General features: G+C 43.0%; 1 protein-coding gene, 1 long non-coding RNA gene and 1 pseudogene across 2 annotated transcripts in view; 2 read left to right on the top strand and 1 right to left on the bottom strand.

Moving 5' to 3' along the window:
- Positions 1 to 5,890, bottom strand: part of Rev3l (REV3 like, DNA directed polymerase zeta catalytic subunit) — a 155,547-nt gene extending 149,657 nt beyond the window's left edge. Inside the window, exon 1 of the mRNA XM_032888520.1 lies at positions 5,388 to 5,890. Coding sequence (XP_032744411.1) covers positions 5,388 to 5,526 — 139 coding nt within the window. The 5' untranslated portion in view covers positions 5,527 to 5,890. The remainder of the gene's footprint in view (positions 1 to 5,387) is intronic.
- A 168-nt stretch (positions 5,891 to 6,058) lies between these two features.
- LOC116887028 overlaps positions 6,059 to 15,785 on the top strand; it is a 61,102-nt gene continuing 51,375 nt past the window's right edge. The window contains exon 1 of the long non-coding RNA XR_004386197.1: positions 6,059 to 6,296. This is a non-coding gene — a long non-coding RNA (uncharacterized LOC116887028). The remainder of the gene's footprint in view (positions 6,297 to 15,785) is intronic.
- LOC116887740 lies at positions 7,878 to 8,010 on the top strand (annotated as a pseudogene).

Below are 15,785 nucleotides of genomic sequence, written 5' to 3'. Positions count from 1 at the left end.
CTCGTTGTGGGAGGGAGCATAGCAAGAAAAAGCGACTAGTATGACGCCAATGTGGGGAATACAAAGAGCAAGGCAAGGAGAATATGGCTCAAGCCATGGCTGAACAGAAAGGTAGCCACACGATACAAGCCCTGTGAACAGGTGGCTGACGCCACAGAAAGACAAGGAACTTTGTCTGTATTCCAAATATAACTGAAAGTTACTAAAACATATAGGGTGATGTAATCAGGTTTGCATTTTGAAAAAAATCTGATTACAGCGTAGCAATCAGATTAGAGGGGCAGAGTAGGTTGGGATTAAACCAAGATTAGGAGGCTATTGTAATAAATGCTATCAAAAATGCTAGGAGCTTGTACTAGGATGGTGATGGATAATGAAAAGTAGATGGATTCAAAAGATAATCATATTTGCCAAAAAGACTTATGTTCATAGATTAAAGTCCCTGAAACTAGAATTAATGGGTCAAAAAGAGTATATGTCCTTTGGTGTATCGGAATACATTGCTAAGCCATCCTGCAGAGTTTTCTTCATCTGTAAATTACTTTGTATCTGTTCTACAATTCAAAATTTTAATTCTCAAAAAATATTCAATTACTTGATCCATACTTCCTTCACAAGGCCTCCCTGGATTTCCCTGTCTAGGTGGCCATCGCATCCTTCTTTTGGAGTCATCACTATACCTTACACACATTTCTACATTAGCCTAATAATTTTATGTTTAATTTATATTTACATGCTTGTTGCCTCTTGTTTTCTGAGTTTCTGAAGGGTAAACCTGCTTTAACAAAGGCGCATAGAACTGTTGATATGCAGAGTAGCTTCTCCATACTGTGTGTTCCTACTGTGCTGAGTATGACTTTAGTCAAATGTACTTCAGGACACTAGTAAAGCTTTCCATTCAGGACCTCAAATACCTATTAAAGTGGCCAATTCTGTTTGTCATTAGCATGACTAGATCACATGACCAGATCTGAGTGCTCTTGACAACAATATAATTGAATAGGTCTTACATGATCTTAAAATATTTTTAGGGGCTGGAGAGATGGCTCAGCGATTAAGAGCACTGACTGCTCTTTCAGAGGTCCTGAGTTCAAATCCCAGAAACCACATGGTGGCTCACAACTATCTGAAATGGGAATGGGATCTGATGCCCTCTTCTGGTGTGTCTGAAGACAGCGACAACATACTTATTATTTAATAACTACCCATTATTATAGCTCATTACAACTAGGTTTATAAAATATAAGAATAAATCAATCAAATAAGCACCTATAATTCAGGTAGAATTCCAGAATTACATATATATATATATATATATATATATATATATATATATATATCACTGATGTCATGTTACTATCTACAACAATCTATACAGCTCTTCTCCAATAGGAGGAAAATGTACAAGGAAGTAATAGTGAAAGTCCCTTACTGTCATCTTGAAAGCAAACAGCTCCCTCTCTAGTCTGTCTGGCCGCCTTTGTCCAATGGCTTAGAAAGTGGACGTCTTACAGTCTACTTACTCCTACTGTGCATCTCAGCAGGGAATCTCTTTCAAAAGGTAATTATGTCTAACCTGGTGCTGAGGAAACAGGAGAGAGTCTCACCTAAGCTCAGCATGAAGGGAGCTACATCAAGCAATGAAGCAAAAGTGGATCTGGGCGGCATCCAGCTGCTCACCTGAGTGAGGGCGGGCCTCAGCAGGACTTTACATTATGTAAAGTGAGTTTCCTGAGTAGTCACACCCACGAAGATATAAATGGAAATGACATTATCCTATACTTTATTCATATTGCTTTTTGCCACAAATTGCTAGAATGTTATTATAATTTTTCTCCAGTAATAATGCCTGGGACACGTCAAATAATGTTCAAATAATAATGCATCAAAGTAATGTTCAAGACTTTCTTAGAAATGAGTTTAGGGGTCTGGAGAGATGGCTCAGTTGTTAAAGGCTAGGCTCACGACTGAAATAATGAGTTTAGTGCCAATGAGAAGGCTCAGCTGGCAAAGGCACTCACTGCTGGCCTGATGACCTGAGTACCAGGAACCTACGAGGTGGAAGGAGTCCCTCCGGCCTCCAAATATCACCTGGTAGTTGTGTACTTATGTACGTGTACACACACACACACACACACACACACACACCATGGTGCTTGAATACACGTATGTACTCACACACACCGTAGTGTTTGAATACACATGTGTACACACACACACACACACACACACAAATAAATGTAAAAAAAATTAATGAGTTTGAAAGAACCAAGGGTTTCTAGAAAGTAGCTCCCTCCCTCACATGAAAAAAAATAAAATGACTTTTATAAGGAATCACTATCTTCAGTTAGCAAGTGATGAAACCAATCACTCAAAACTTCACATTCAAATTTGAATGTGTTACTAAAAAAAAATTTCAAATTTCACAAACTCAAAACACAGGTGTTTAAATCTAAGACATTTATTTACATTACTCAAATATGTCCTTAAAACAGGACAACAAAAGTTAACTGGACTGTTTCCTAAAGCAGAAAATTACTTTTCCTGCAATAGCAGTAATCCAATCGACTTCAGAATTTATAATTCAAATAGCCATTTTGAGAGAAATTTTCTTCTGACGATATTCTTTGGGTCTCCTTCGAATAGCAAATTCTGTTTAAGAAAAAAAAAAAAATCTTTTCTCCAAATCAAAGAATCAAGGACTTCCAAAGTTAACACCTACAAGGTAAAGTCTTACAGGTGTTACAAATGTTCATTAACATAGTTTACACATCAGTAATATGTCTGAGTTTTGTAATAGTAAATTTGCTTTCATTAAAAATTCCGGCATTCAGATTGTTTGGCTAGTTGGTTTGGATTTTCAAGACAGGGTTTCTCTGTGTAGTTCTGCTCTCCAGAACTAGCTAATTAGGCCAGAGTGGCCTTGAACTCAGAGATCCACGTGCCTTGGCCACCCGGGATAATGGGCATTCAGCACCACGCCCAGCAAGCACTGATTCTGAAAAAATATTCTGGCCTCTCTATTACATTAATTATTGCCAAGTTTTAAATCTCTACGTGGCCTGGACTAGTTTTCTTTGGGAAGAGAATTTAAAGCAGAAGATTCTGCAGCATAGTTTTCGGTGAGTCTGGATTAATATTACTTCTACTGGGGGTCTCTGGCATTTAAAGCGCTTGATTTATAAAAAACTGGAGACCTTAAGTGTATGCCGAGGACTTCCCTTTTTTTTCTCACGTTGAGGAAACAAGGTTTGTTTTATACTACATAAGGGATTATTTTATTGTTTTCTCTCTGACCTCAGCTCTGAGGTATCTCACAAGGAGGTAAATTATTACCACATAATAATAAACAGATTACTGCATCCTAAACCGGCATTTATATTTATCTGTGTGCCATGCTTGAAACAGAAACTTTCGTTTTAACCTGTGAACAATACCTTCCAACCTGATAATCCTTAGCAACTTGAGGTTTGCCTCTGCCTGTATCAAAATACTTATTTTTGTTTTCTTCGTTTATATTATACATGTCCAAGTTCACCACAGAAAAACACAGAGGGTTTTCTCTTTTTAATTGGAGGCTGGCAACCCATTGTGAGATACTCAAGAAGAAAAGAAGAGATAAATATTTCGTGTGAAATAGTTCACATTCCAACAATCAGAAACACAAGTGTATACACACCAGTCTATCTGTAAAAGATACTCTTTCACCGGATCGTGCTGATAGCCAGTGAAATTCTTGTATTTACACAAGCAAAGCTTTCCTACAGAATAGTTTTAAAACCACTCAGGGATCCATTTTAGTGAGTGTAGCAGGAGAACAAGTAACTCAACCACCATACAAACTGGAACGCCACGACAATGTCCTATTAGCATGTTGCTCTACAACTTGAGAATCAACTTCACTGTCACCCTCTGAGGCAGCCGAAGAAGGAACAGCCAGGAATTCTATTACCCTGAGACTCCAAATCAAAACAAAGACAGCAGCACAGCACTTAAAAAGGTAGAAAACCTATTCTCCAGAACATTCTCTTCTTTTCCAGTCTTCCACTTCCCAAACGCTCTACTTTCTAGCAACCGTTAACAGCATTCAAAAGTCTCTTATCGTCCAAGGTTCGCAGCATCAAATTCTATCTGAAAAGGGAGTCTTTTTATCCAGCCTTATTTATGGTACTGGCATTGTTAACAAAGAGAATTCACATTAAAGGGTAATAGCTTAGAACGAGTGCCTGTATTTTGGGAAGTGGCATTATCTTGGTAGTCCACAGAAGCTGACTGTAGTAATAAAGATGAATGGCGACGAAGGCAGAGAGCATCAAGTGGGAAACGCTATCTAAAACCCCATAGGGCTATACCGTGGTAAGAACATTGTCCTCCGGAATACGGCTTTATCATTTCATGTTAACGGTTTAAAGCATGTAAAAAGAAACAAAACTGGAAAATAAAAACACAAAAGCCTTGTCTATTTGGCCTCTATCCTATTTAGATTATAAATCCCAAAGAGCGTTCCAGAACATAGCTTGTCATCCCCCCCCCCAACCATTTCTTCAAAATGGCTTTTTTTTTTAATCTATTTTTAAAATGCAACCCTGCAACCCAGCCTGGAGGCATTCTAAAATGTCTATGCTGCTGAGCTTGGCTGTATTTCCTAACGAATCCGCCCCCCACATTAGGTGTTACATTTTATGTTGGGCGATACGAACACGTAGTTCCTATCTCCACGGATGCACATTTCCTGAAAGCATTGCACCTGAGGATGCCGCTCTGTCCCTGCCGAGGCATTAAACTCTAAGCAGTCACGACCTGCACTCACAGAAGAGCCACATGGTCACTTCAATGAGAAAGATTATCTGGCCCCGGGCGCCACTTTCTACAGCCACAGCATCTCCGGCAGGGGCAGAGGAGAGCGAGGGTGAACAGAGGCGACGGAGAGCGACTGACAACACGCCTGACACTTCCCCTCTGCCCTCAAAGCCATTTCTAGAACGGGGCACTAGGGACACACAGCGAGTGACCGAGGTCCTCACCGGCGACCGACCTCTAAGGACCCGCGAACTCGTCCTTGGGGACGAGGCGCAGCCACCCGACCCACCGAGAAATGGACTCCAGCCCTCCTGCCCGCCCGCCCGCCCGCCCGCCGCTCGCAGAGTAGAGACCGAGCGCCCGCCGCCTCTTTGCCGCGGATGGGGGCGCAGCGCTCGCGCGAACCCACATTTTTTTTGCGCCTCCTGTCACGCGCGGGAGAGAAGGCGAGCAAAGCCGAGAGGAGGGAAGACTCCGCAGCGACCCCGGAGAGGGCCGGCGGCGTGCGCGCGAGTGCGCGGCGGGGAGGGCAGCCCCGACGACCCCGGCGCTCGCGCTCCCGCCCGCTCCCGCCCGCTCCCGCTTACCTGCCGGGGTCGCCCCGAAGACTCGTACCACCGGCACCTTCTTGACAGGGTGCTGGGTGAGGGGGGATTGGCAGATATCCAGCCCCGGCAGTGGGCTGGCCATGTAGTAGTCGGCAGTCACTATCCTCACAGAAAACATGTTCGCCGCCGCCGCCACCGCCTCCCCTCCACTCAGCGACCTGGCAGCAGCGGCGGCGGCGGGCTCCGCACAGGCGCCTCCTCCCCTTCCTCCTCGGTTCGGCTTCCCCCACCTCCCCGCCCCCCGCCCCTCGCACGGACGCCGAGACGAGCGGCGGCGCGCGGAGGCTGCGGGGACTGTGGGCTGCCGCCGCCTCCTCAGGCGCTCCCGACAAGAGGCAGCGGGAGAGAAACCCTCGCGCGGTCGTCGGGTCGGGTGGTGCCGCTGCTGCTGCCGCCACGGCCGCCGCCGCCGGGAATCACACGGGCTCCTCGGTCCCAGGCTGCAGCTCTTGTTGCCATGATGATGATGTCACGGACGCAACCACTGGGGGAGGGGAGGAGGGAATGTGTGCGCGCACGCGCGCGCACGCGAGCGGCGACGGTCGGGGGAGGAGGCGAGCGGGCGGGCGGGTGCGCGCCCAGGGGTTTGGAGTCGGGGGTAACGGATTGGGGTTGGGGGCGAGGTGTTCTTCCCCAGCCCGGAGCGCGCGGCTAGGGAAGAGGCTGGCGGGAAGCCGGGCCGCGCGGCGCGCGCCGAGGAATCGGTGATTCGGCCGGTGGGCAGGGTCACTGCGGCGGGGCCGGGGGAGCGCCGATAGCATGGATAGGCTCAGAGGGGCGCAGGGGTTTGGCGGCTCTTGGAGTTCGCCTCGCCGACCGCCATTTCACATCTTATGGAAGAGGCGGGGGCTGCCGCGGAGAGGATAGTTTTTGTTTTGTTTTCACAAGGTAAGGGAAGCCGCCCGCGGGAGAAGGGAGGCGCGGCGTAGATCTCGTGCGGCCCGGGCCTCGCGGGAGGGTGGGAAGGAGGGAGGGAGGGAGGGCGGGCCGGGCGGGGCGCTGGACGTGCCCGGCCCTTCTCAGGTAACAGGGCGGCAGAGCTGGAGCCGGAGCCAGCGCGAGGGGCGGGGGCGTGCGGGCCTCGGCCTATAAAAGGCCGCCCTGGCGCTCGCTCCCTCCTCCGCCCTCCCCTCCCTCTCCCTCCACCCCGGGCGAGCCTCGCGCCCCGCCTCGCCCTCCTCCTCTTCTGCGGTGCTGCAGTGTCTGCGCCCGGCCACTTAATGAAATTTATTCACGCGCGGCCCTGCCCAGCCTTCCTTCCTTGCTCAGGCTGGGCAGATACACACAGCACAGGGATTTCCCACCGTCGTGTTTTTCTCCCGCCCGGCTCTGCCTGCCCCTCTCGCGCTAGGACAACCACCATGGGTTTCCCCCCAGCCCCAGGCCCCGCAGGTTGCACACACACACACACACACACACACACACACACACACACACACACACACACACACACACACACACACCCCAGCCCCAGGCCCCCAACCTCCACTTTCCCCCCTGCCCCCACACACACACACACACACACACACACACACACACACACACACACACACACACACACACACACACACACACACACCCCCCACTCGGCACGAGCGAGTACACCGAAAGACTAGTCACCTCCCAACCTCCACTCCTCTCGCGGCAGCCCTCCGAGCCTTTCAGAGATAATGTTGGCAAAAGGGAAAGTCGGCGTGTTTTCATTCACTCGTAGTGCAAGATTTTACTACGGGTTGACACAGAAGAAAAAGCGGGTGGGGTAGGGCATAAAATAAAATAAAATAAAAACCAACTTTATTTAGAGCCTGAACGGACATGGTACTGGTGCAGTAAGGGATTGAGGGTTGCAGGGCGGGGGGAGAACAGATGCTGCTGGTTTGACGTCAAATTAGAACCTTGGTTTTGTTTGGCTTGGTCACTAATGTTGGGTGTGACCTCGACCAATAATTTGGTTTCTTTAGGTTTTCACGTGTAAAAACGAGGGCCCCTCTTAAAAACTACAATTTTTTGTGGGTTGTCCTCCCTCCCTCCGCCCCAACCAAAAGATTAAAGTAACAGGAAGCAGAAACTACGGTTTCAGCTTTGAAATTTGCCTGTGGAACTAGGACACTTCACAGTCATTATCCATCCAAAGTAGAGCTCATTCTGTCCCACTTACAAAATTATACAGGTGCATTTTACTGCTTGTTATATTGCCCTGTATTTGGAGTGGGGTGAGAGCTCCTGCTCGCAGTCATTGTGGGTTTTCACATAAAGTCAAAAGGCTTGAAGGGACACTTCGCAGAAAGCAGCATTCTATAACATAAATGTTAATATGAATTTATGCTTAGAGTGATTTGAGACTGATCAATACAGTAAATTAGCCTCAAGGGCATCATAATAGGTGGCAAGACTAGAGTGTAACCTACTAACAGCCATAGTACAGGGAAATTTTAAAAGTTGATTTTAAGTATTAGAAGACTATAAAAGATCGCTTCTCGGCCTTTTGGCTAAGATCAAGTGTAGAAGACTATAAAAGTGATTTTAAAATATGACTCCCCCACACAAGCCTTGGGTTCATCTGCAGTGTATGGTTTTTGGTACAATGTCAGATGGACAACATCAGTGATTTCCATAATGTCCTGTAGAACTTAGGATATTTTTGATAATTTTAATATTTTGTCACAACTAAATCACATATTAGGGTGACGGAGCGTGGAATTTATTTGGCGACCCCACCCGCCAGCCCTGTATATCTCAAGCAGTATAAAACTGAGACTACAATATTTTAATGAAGTCCACACATAATGTTTAAGTTGTATTGTTTCTAACTGATGGAAATTAAAGTTATCAAAGATTAGCTCTTTCTAGAACAAGATTATTTTAAAAATACATGTTATAATTCATTTATTTTTATTTTATGTGTATTGGTGTTCTCGAGGCATGTCTACGAGGATGGTGAATTCCCTCTGGAACTTACAGACATTGTGAGCTGCTGTGTGGTTGCTGGGAATTGAACCTGGGCCCTCTGGAAGAGCAGACAGTGCTCTTAATTGCTGAGCCATCTCTCCAACTCCTAGAACAAGATTCTTAACCATTGCCTCCTGAAACATTTACTATTTCAAAAGGCACTTAGGAACACTTTTCTTATCTTCCTAAAAATCCAAAGGAATAATGTTCACTCTTGAAACACATATGCATAATGAGATTAAGAGCGGTGTGTCCATCACATGTAATTTAAAGTTGATGAACAAATTAAAAAAATTTTTTTGATGACAGTCTCCTAACCATGAATTTAATAGTGTTTTATAAATACATTCCTCGTGGAAAAAAAAAGTTTTAGGGTTTTCAGTTAGCGATTCGGTTTTAAATTTTATTTTACTCAGTATCTTGTCTGATAAGTATCAGTTTATTTTCTCATCTATGAAATGCATAGTAATTCTTATTTTAACTTCCTGGCATGTAATCAGACTCAAAATGTAATAATGTGGATGAAAGTTCACATCCAGATGACTACTTATTTTAAAACAGCCAAAATCACTTGGAATTATTTGTTTGTGTACAAAATGTAAAATGCCAGATGTGAACTGAAATACCATTTTTTAAGTGGCTATCATTTGCTAAGCAATGGTAGATATGGTGACATGGTCTCCTTACAGAATTTATATACCAGAATTATAAGAAATATATATTTAAGGATAGCAATTCACGTTTGTCAGTTATTCGAGCTCTTTGGCTGACATCATCTTACCCATTTGCTCAACACCTTTCTACCCTTCCATACAATACTTTTAAACATCAGTTGAAAACATTTGCTTTTAACAATTGATTATCTGAAATTGTAGGCAAAGACCATCTACTGGGGGAGGGGGGTTGTATGGTGACTTAGTCAACAACAGCCAGCCCATTCCATATTAATGGCTCTCCTCACTCTGGCCAGAACACTGGACAAGAAGAAACATAGGGGTGGGGGAAGAATTTATTTTGGTTTAAAATTCTAAGCAGTAAACTCTGTAAGTGTGGGGAAGACATGGTCATAGGAATGTGAAGTAGCTGCTCATTTTTGCCCAGTCAGGAAACAAAGAAAGATGCTCAGTTCAGTTTCACCTTTTAATTTATACAGGGACTCAAGCTTATAGAATAATGCTGTCCACAGTCAGTTCAGGTCTTCCCTCATCAGTTAAACCATGCTAGAAATACCCTTGTACATATACCTTGTGTTTCTATGGTGATTCCAAAGTTAACAATAAAGATTAACCATCATAACCTTCTAGCTTGCTCTTCTGTACTTTAGAATCTGGCTTTTATAGTAATATAATAATAAAAATTGGTTTCCAGGCTAGGTTTCCTTGCAGCTAGGGTACTAACATGAAATCAGTGGTGTGATGATAAATATTTAATTTCAGCCAAAAAGCTGGACTCTAATATGTAGTATTCAAGTTTCTAAAGTTACTTAAATATGAATTAGTTGAAATCAGAAGCTGGCTTCAGCATGTTTAGTTTCCAGCAATCAGATGCACCCATTCAAGATGTGTTTCTGAAAGTGAGCAGCTTAGTCATTCACCTGTATTTGAAAAGGTGAGCTTTTCTGGCAAATACCATGATTAGAGTATTTGATTCTTCTGAGAGGAGTGCTAACTTTTATTTTTGTTGTCACAAATGATGACTGGTAGATTGTATGTATGTATGTATGTATGGGTTTCCACTAATACTAATGTGAGGTGTATTTTTTTCTAGGCATTGTTTTTCCTGGAAGTTGTTTCTAACTATGCTTTCTAAACCTGACTCTCTGGTTTTGAAAGATTCGTGTGATCTAAATTGTATCCATTAATCCTTGCTACTTAAACTAGCCCAGCCATGTCCAATTGCATTAATGTTTGGCCCTTAGAGCAATATGAAAATGCAGGCCTGTGGTTCAAGGGCAGAGACAAATGTCATTTTCTATACTAAACTGTCATGTTCCACTGCCTCCTCTTCTCCCGTCTTCTCCTTCCCTTTCTCCCTCCACTGGCAAGGATGTTTTCTAAACTTGCTGATTTGTAGCCTAGACTGCCTAGAACATATATGATCCTTCTGTCCCAGTGTTCTGAGTGCTAGGGTTTTAGACGTGTAATGACATCCATGATTTAATCTGTTTTTTAATGTCACTTTAAGAAAAAAACCAAAAATTTAAATTCCTATGATGAATCACACCACTCATCTTTATGTTGCCCAAAGCAGTTTAAAATGCAGATATGGCAGTCCTTCACTAATATGTGGACTCACCGAAATTACCTGATTGGAATTTCATGGCTTCTACATCCATATGTGTTTGTGATGTCACAATGGTGTGAACTCAGCACAAAATGAACTCAACAGTTTTTGTTTCCCTTCTTGTTATGCATCTGTTCCAACAACATCCTCTACCTTCTGCTCACAGATGAGAAAGGAGGGACTAAAGGAAAGTCTAGATTGTTCTGTATGTTATTTTCAGGTGATCGGTCTCAGGAAGAAGCATGAGTAAGAAGGGACATGATAGGATTCTTGGCTCACCTGTGCTTTTTGTAAGTTACCACCTTTATGCATGTGCAGCAGATTCTAGCATCTTAGAATGATGAAGATCATAGCATCTTAGAATTTTCGTACCTTGACTAACTCAGTCATGGTATACAACATGCTTGTCACTCGGACTCTAGTTTTGTCTTGTCCTCAGGAGGCATTATGCAGACCATATACAAATAGGTGGCAAGCAGGAAAAGACATATACAGTCTTTGCCTTTATGTATGTTCTGTTGTGTCACTGGGCTTAACTTAGTAATCAAATATTCAAACAAAAAAAGTATCAGGAATTTCTGGATTTTTCTGACAGCAGATCATTAAACCAAGCAATGGAATTTCTGCATTTTCTGTGAAACAGTCACTGTACAAGGCATTTGCCATCCTCATCCCCTGGGTATCAGATGCTGTTGTTACAATTAGATGCCCCATATGTTTCTAAAGCCAGCAAAACCTTGCCATTCTCAACCAATTCCTAGAATGCTCTTCACTGTCTGTAACTATGAACCATGACCACTACAGATGCTGTGTGTGTGTGTGTGTGTGTGTGTGTGTGTGTGTGTGTGTGTGTGTGTGTGTGTGTGTGTGTGTGTGTGTGTGTGTGTGTGTGTGTGTGTGTGTGTGTGTGTGTGTGTGTGTGTGTGTGTGTGTGTGTGTGTGTGTGTGTGTGTGTGTGTGTGTGTGTGTGTGTGTGTGTGTGTGTGTGTGTGTGTGTATGTGTGTGTGTGTGTGTGTGTGTGTGTGTGTGTGTGTGTGTATGTGTGTGTGTGTGTGTGTGTGTGTGTGTGTGTGTGTGTGTGTATGTGTGTATGTGTGTGTGTGTGTGTGTGTGTGTGTGTGTGTAATTCTCAAGTAGGAGAAGGGGGAAGGAAACTGCAGAGTTGAGTTTAAAGCTTTTAAATTCTTATCCAGGAGAGCAGAATTAAGGTTTTGTCAGGGAAAAAAATATAATTTACATTGATTATAAAACAAACGTAAGGGATAAAATTGCTAAGATAATTACTTGGACTCCCGTGTATGTGATGCTGTGAAGTATGTTCAGCCTAGTTTCTTGGCACATGACTCTATAATCCTTGAAGTCTTCAAAGTAATGTGTCATTTTGAATGCTAACAATTGACTTGATGTCTGACCTCCCCTAGGTACCTCCTGGGTGGGGCTCATGATCAGAAAGATCAAAGCAAGATTAGAGATTGAGACTTTGGGCCCCATCCTCCAGCCTCCGGGGGCTTGTGAATAGCTGAAGGTGCAGTGAGCACCAGTTCTATCAAGTGTGCTGTACAAAACCTCCATGGAAATGCAGGGGAGAGGATCAGAGAACTCCATAGCTGAGCACATGGTCGTTACTGGATAGAAGTGCGTGGATGCACTGTGCCCTTCCGTCGATCTTCTCACCAATTTTCTTTCAATAATCTTTACAATAAACTACAGCCAGTTAAGTGTCTCTGAGTTCTTTAAACCGCCCCTGAATAATTGAACCTCGGTATGAGTTCTGGAAACCTGGAAGCATTGCCTCACGAGCACAGATTGAACAGCCTGGAGTCTGCTGTAAGCATCTGAAGCCCACTGACAGTCGCGTCCCCACCTCTCGGATTTGAGGGTATAACTGTAACCTCTCGGATTTGAGGGTATAACTGTAACCTCTCGGATTTGAGGGTATAACTGTAACCTCTCGGATTTGAGGATATAACTGTAACGTAGATCAGTGTGAGAACTGAGCTCAGCTGGAGGCACCCAGCTGGCACGTCACACTGTAGATGGCTAAGTGAGCAGGGAAATCCTCACACTCGGAGTGTCAGCAGTGCTGTGACAATAGGAAAGACTGGATTTGAGTTTGTTCTTTCTATTCACTGTCAAATACAAATAAACTAATAGTTGACTTCAGATGACTATCAAGTTTTGATAAGATTTTTTTTTTAAAAGCAAATAAGGGGGTGGAAAGATGGCTCAGTGGTTAGTAGCATTTACTGCTCTTGAAATTCTGCTCAGAATTCATTTCCCAAGACTCTAGTTACAATCACCTGTAAGTTCCGCTGCAGGAGATTTGATGCCCTCTTCTGGACTCCATGGACATGTGCACTCATGTACATATATACACATAATTAAAAATAAAGTCTGAAAATAATAAAACATTTGTTGGGCTCCAAAATGGGTTTTTATTTCTCTCCTTTTAAACCAAGTCACACATGAGTCTTTCAAAGGTCTTACCTGTTATCTTTTAAACTAAGTATTGGGAAAAGTGGTATTCTGGAAGTGCTAAATTATGGGAGGAGCTAAATTTTTCTCTCTCCCACTTCTGTTAGCAGTAAAGAGGAACCTCTTAAGGAGAAACCTACTCGATAAGAGATAATTTTTTGAGAAACCAAAACTAAAAAGCTTTCACAATAGAGTATAGAGACTGAGGTCTGAGCTTTCTAGGGCCCTCATTTAAATTACATATGCAGACTTCATAATGCAACTTTGGGCAGGAGGGTGAGACAGGATCTCATTTTGTAGCTCAAACTGACATGGAACCTACTGTGTAGCCTAGACTATCCCTGACCTCTTGGCAGTCCTACCCTCAACTGCTCAAGCACTGAGATTATAGGCATGAGCCTATACCTCATACCTAATGGATAACTGAAACATTTCTAACGGAGTTTATATAAATAGTCTGGAAGAGACTGGGAAAAACACAGACTAGATTGGTTCCAATTTAAACAATTAACAATAGTCCAAACTAAATAATCTTATTTGGAAAAAAACATATTCCAAGATCGTTTTCCTGGCCCTGAAGTTCTTACCACACCTTTATTTTCACAGTTTACATTAAATTCCAGAAAAACTTCCCTTAATAACCTTTATTATTGGTCCTGAACTCTGAGCTTTGGTCCTCATACCATATCTTTATTCCAGAGACCAGAAAAAGACAATTCTTAGATGTCTAAATAAGGATTGGCCTTTGTATTTCTTCAGTTTTTCAAATTTTTTTTCCAATTTTGACATTTTAAATGTATAGCACAGGCGTTAAGCAATATCATAAAGTATGGATATTCAATCCGTCCTAGAAATGGTCTGATTAACATTTTCGTTCAATTATTTCTAGAATTATTTTTCTATGACTGTACTATATAGTAGAAATAGTGTCCTAGTTTTGTGGAGACAGTCTATTCTGCAGTGTATCAAAAGCTCTCCATGCCAATTAAAACTTTTCATATACATTATTGTTTTAATCAACTGTTCCGTTGCTGTGAAGAGACACTGTGACCAAGGCAGCCCATAAAAGAAAGAATTGAAACCCCCAGGCCTGCTTACAATTTTAGAGGGTTAGTCCATAATTATTATGTCAGGGAGCAAAGTGACAGGCAGTCTACATGGTGCTGGAGAAGTAGCTGAGTACTATGTCCTGGTCAACAGGCAGAGAGAGACACTGGGCCTGCCATGGGCTTTTGAAACTTCAGAAGCCGTACCTACCCCAGTGACTTACTTCCTCCAGCCACCCATACCTGCTTATCCTAATCCTCAAACAGTTCTTCTCCCTGGTGACTATCATTCAGATTTATGAACCTGTGGGGCCCATCTTTATTTAAACCACCACAGTTACTTCAACGACTGTGAGGGACACAGTGATACGGACCTGGCGTAGTCTACCTATTCTCTGCTGTCGGACAAGAGACTGATTCAAACCTTACAGTGTTATAAATAGGACACTAGGAACTTTTTTGATGGAAACCCCTTGTCTATTTAGAAGGATACCCTTAATGTTTTAAAATATTCACATTTTCATTCATTTGTTTACAAGAACACCAATGACTGACACTTGCCATATTGCCCAAGAATTACATGCCATGTTCTTGTTGCTCAGTTGTCCTGTCTCCCCCCATGTTTTTCTGACTTGTTAACTCTTAGAATTTCATCTGAAAAATCATTTTCTTAGGGAAGCTTTTTCAAACTCTGATTATGACTCATCGTTAGATCTCTTGCTGTGCTATTTATTTTTCTATGGCATGTATCTCTGATTGTAATAATCTACTTACTTGTATATTACTTGAGTAATTCCTACTTCTTCCCTTGGACTAGAATGCTGCAGTCATCTGGATTAGAGGGGATTATGAAGTATGTGATAAATGTTGGACGATTCATTCTATCCCATAAGCATCACAGTGATACGTTAAAGTCTGAGGTTTGAAAGGCTGAAGAGTTATCTCTAGTTAAGAGCACTTGTTCTTGCAAATGACCAGTACCCACATGGTGGCTTTCAACCGTAATTAGTTCCGGGATATCCGATGCCTTCCTTTGGCTTGTCTGAGTACCAAGCACACTCATGATGCATATGCATGCATGCAGGCAAAACACAAGCATAGATCTAAAACCAAACAACAACCAGAAATTTAAATACAAGCAGTCAAGGGTATTTTTGTGCCAAGCATTATTCTGTAGGCTGGGAAGACCAAAATGAAAATTATAAACATGACTTCAGTTTTATGGACCTTAAAGTCTACTGAAAAGGTCAACAAACTCCCCACTAAGGGACAGATAGTTACCATTTTAGGTTTCTCACCCTTCTGGTCTGTGCTCCAAACATTAATAGATAAACATAAACAGGAGTGTGGTTGAGCTCCAGTCAGACTTTATTTAAACAAAGGTTGTGGGCTACATTTGACCCAGGGCCAGTTATTTATTGATCTCTTTTCTAACAGACAAGAGCAGCCACTAAATAGATGATTTGAAGTGATTACTTAAAAGTAAAAGGACAGGATAGAAGAATAAAGATTGCTTTGGGGAAAATGATTGTCCTGGTCACTGTCTTATTACTATGAAGAGACACCATTACCAAGGCAACCCTTAAGAAATAAAGCATTTAGTCTGGGGCTTGCTTAGAGTTT

The sequence above is a fragment of the Rattus rattus genome, chromosome 18, assembly GCF_011064425.1.
Source record: "Rattus rattus isolate New Zealand chromosome 18, Rrattus_CSIRO_v1, whole genome shotgun sequence".
NCBI classification, from domain to species: Eukaryota; Metazoa; Chordata; class Mammalia; order Rodentia; family Muridae; genus Rattus; species Rattus rattus.
This window is presented reverse-complemented; position numbering and strand designations above follow the sequence as displayed.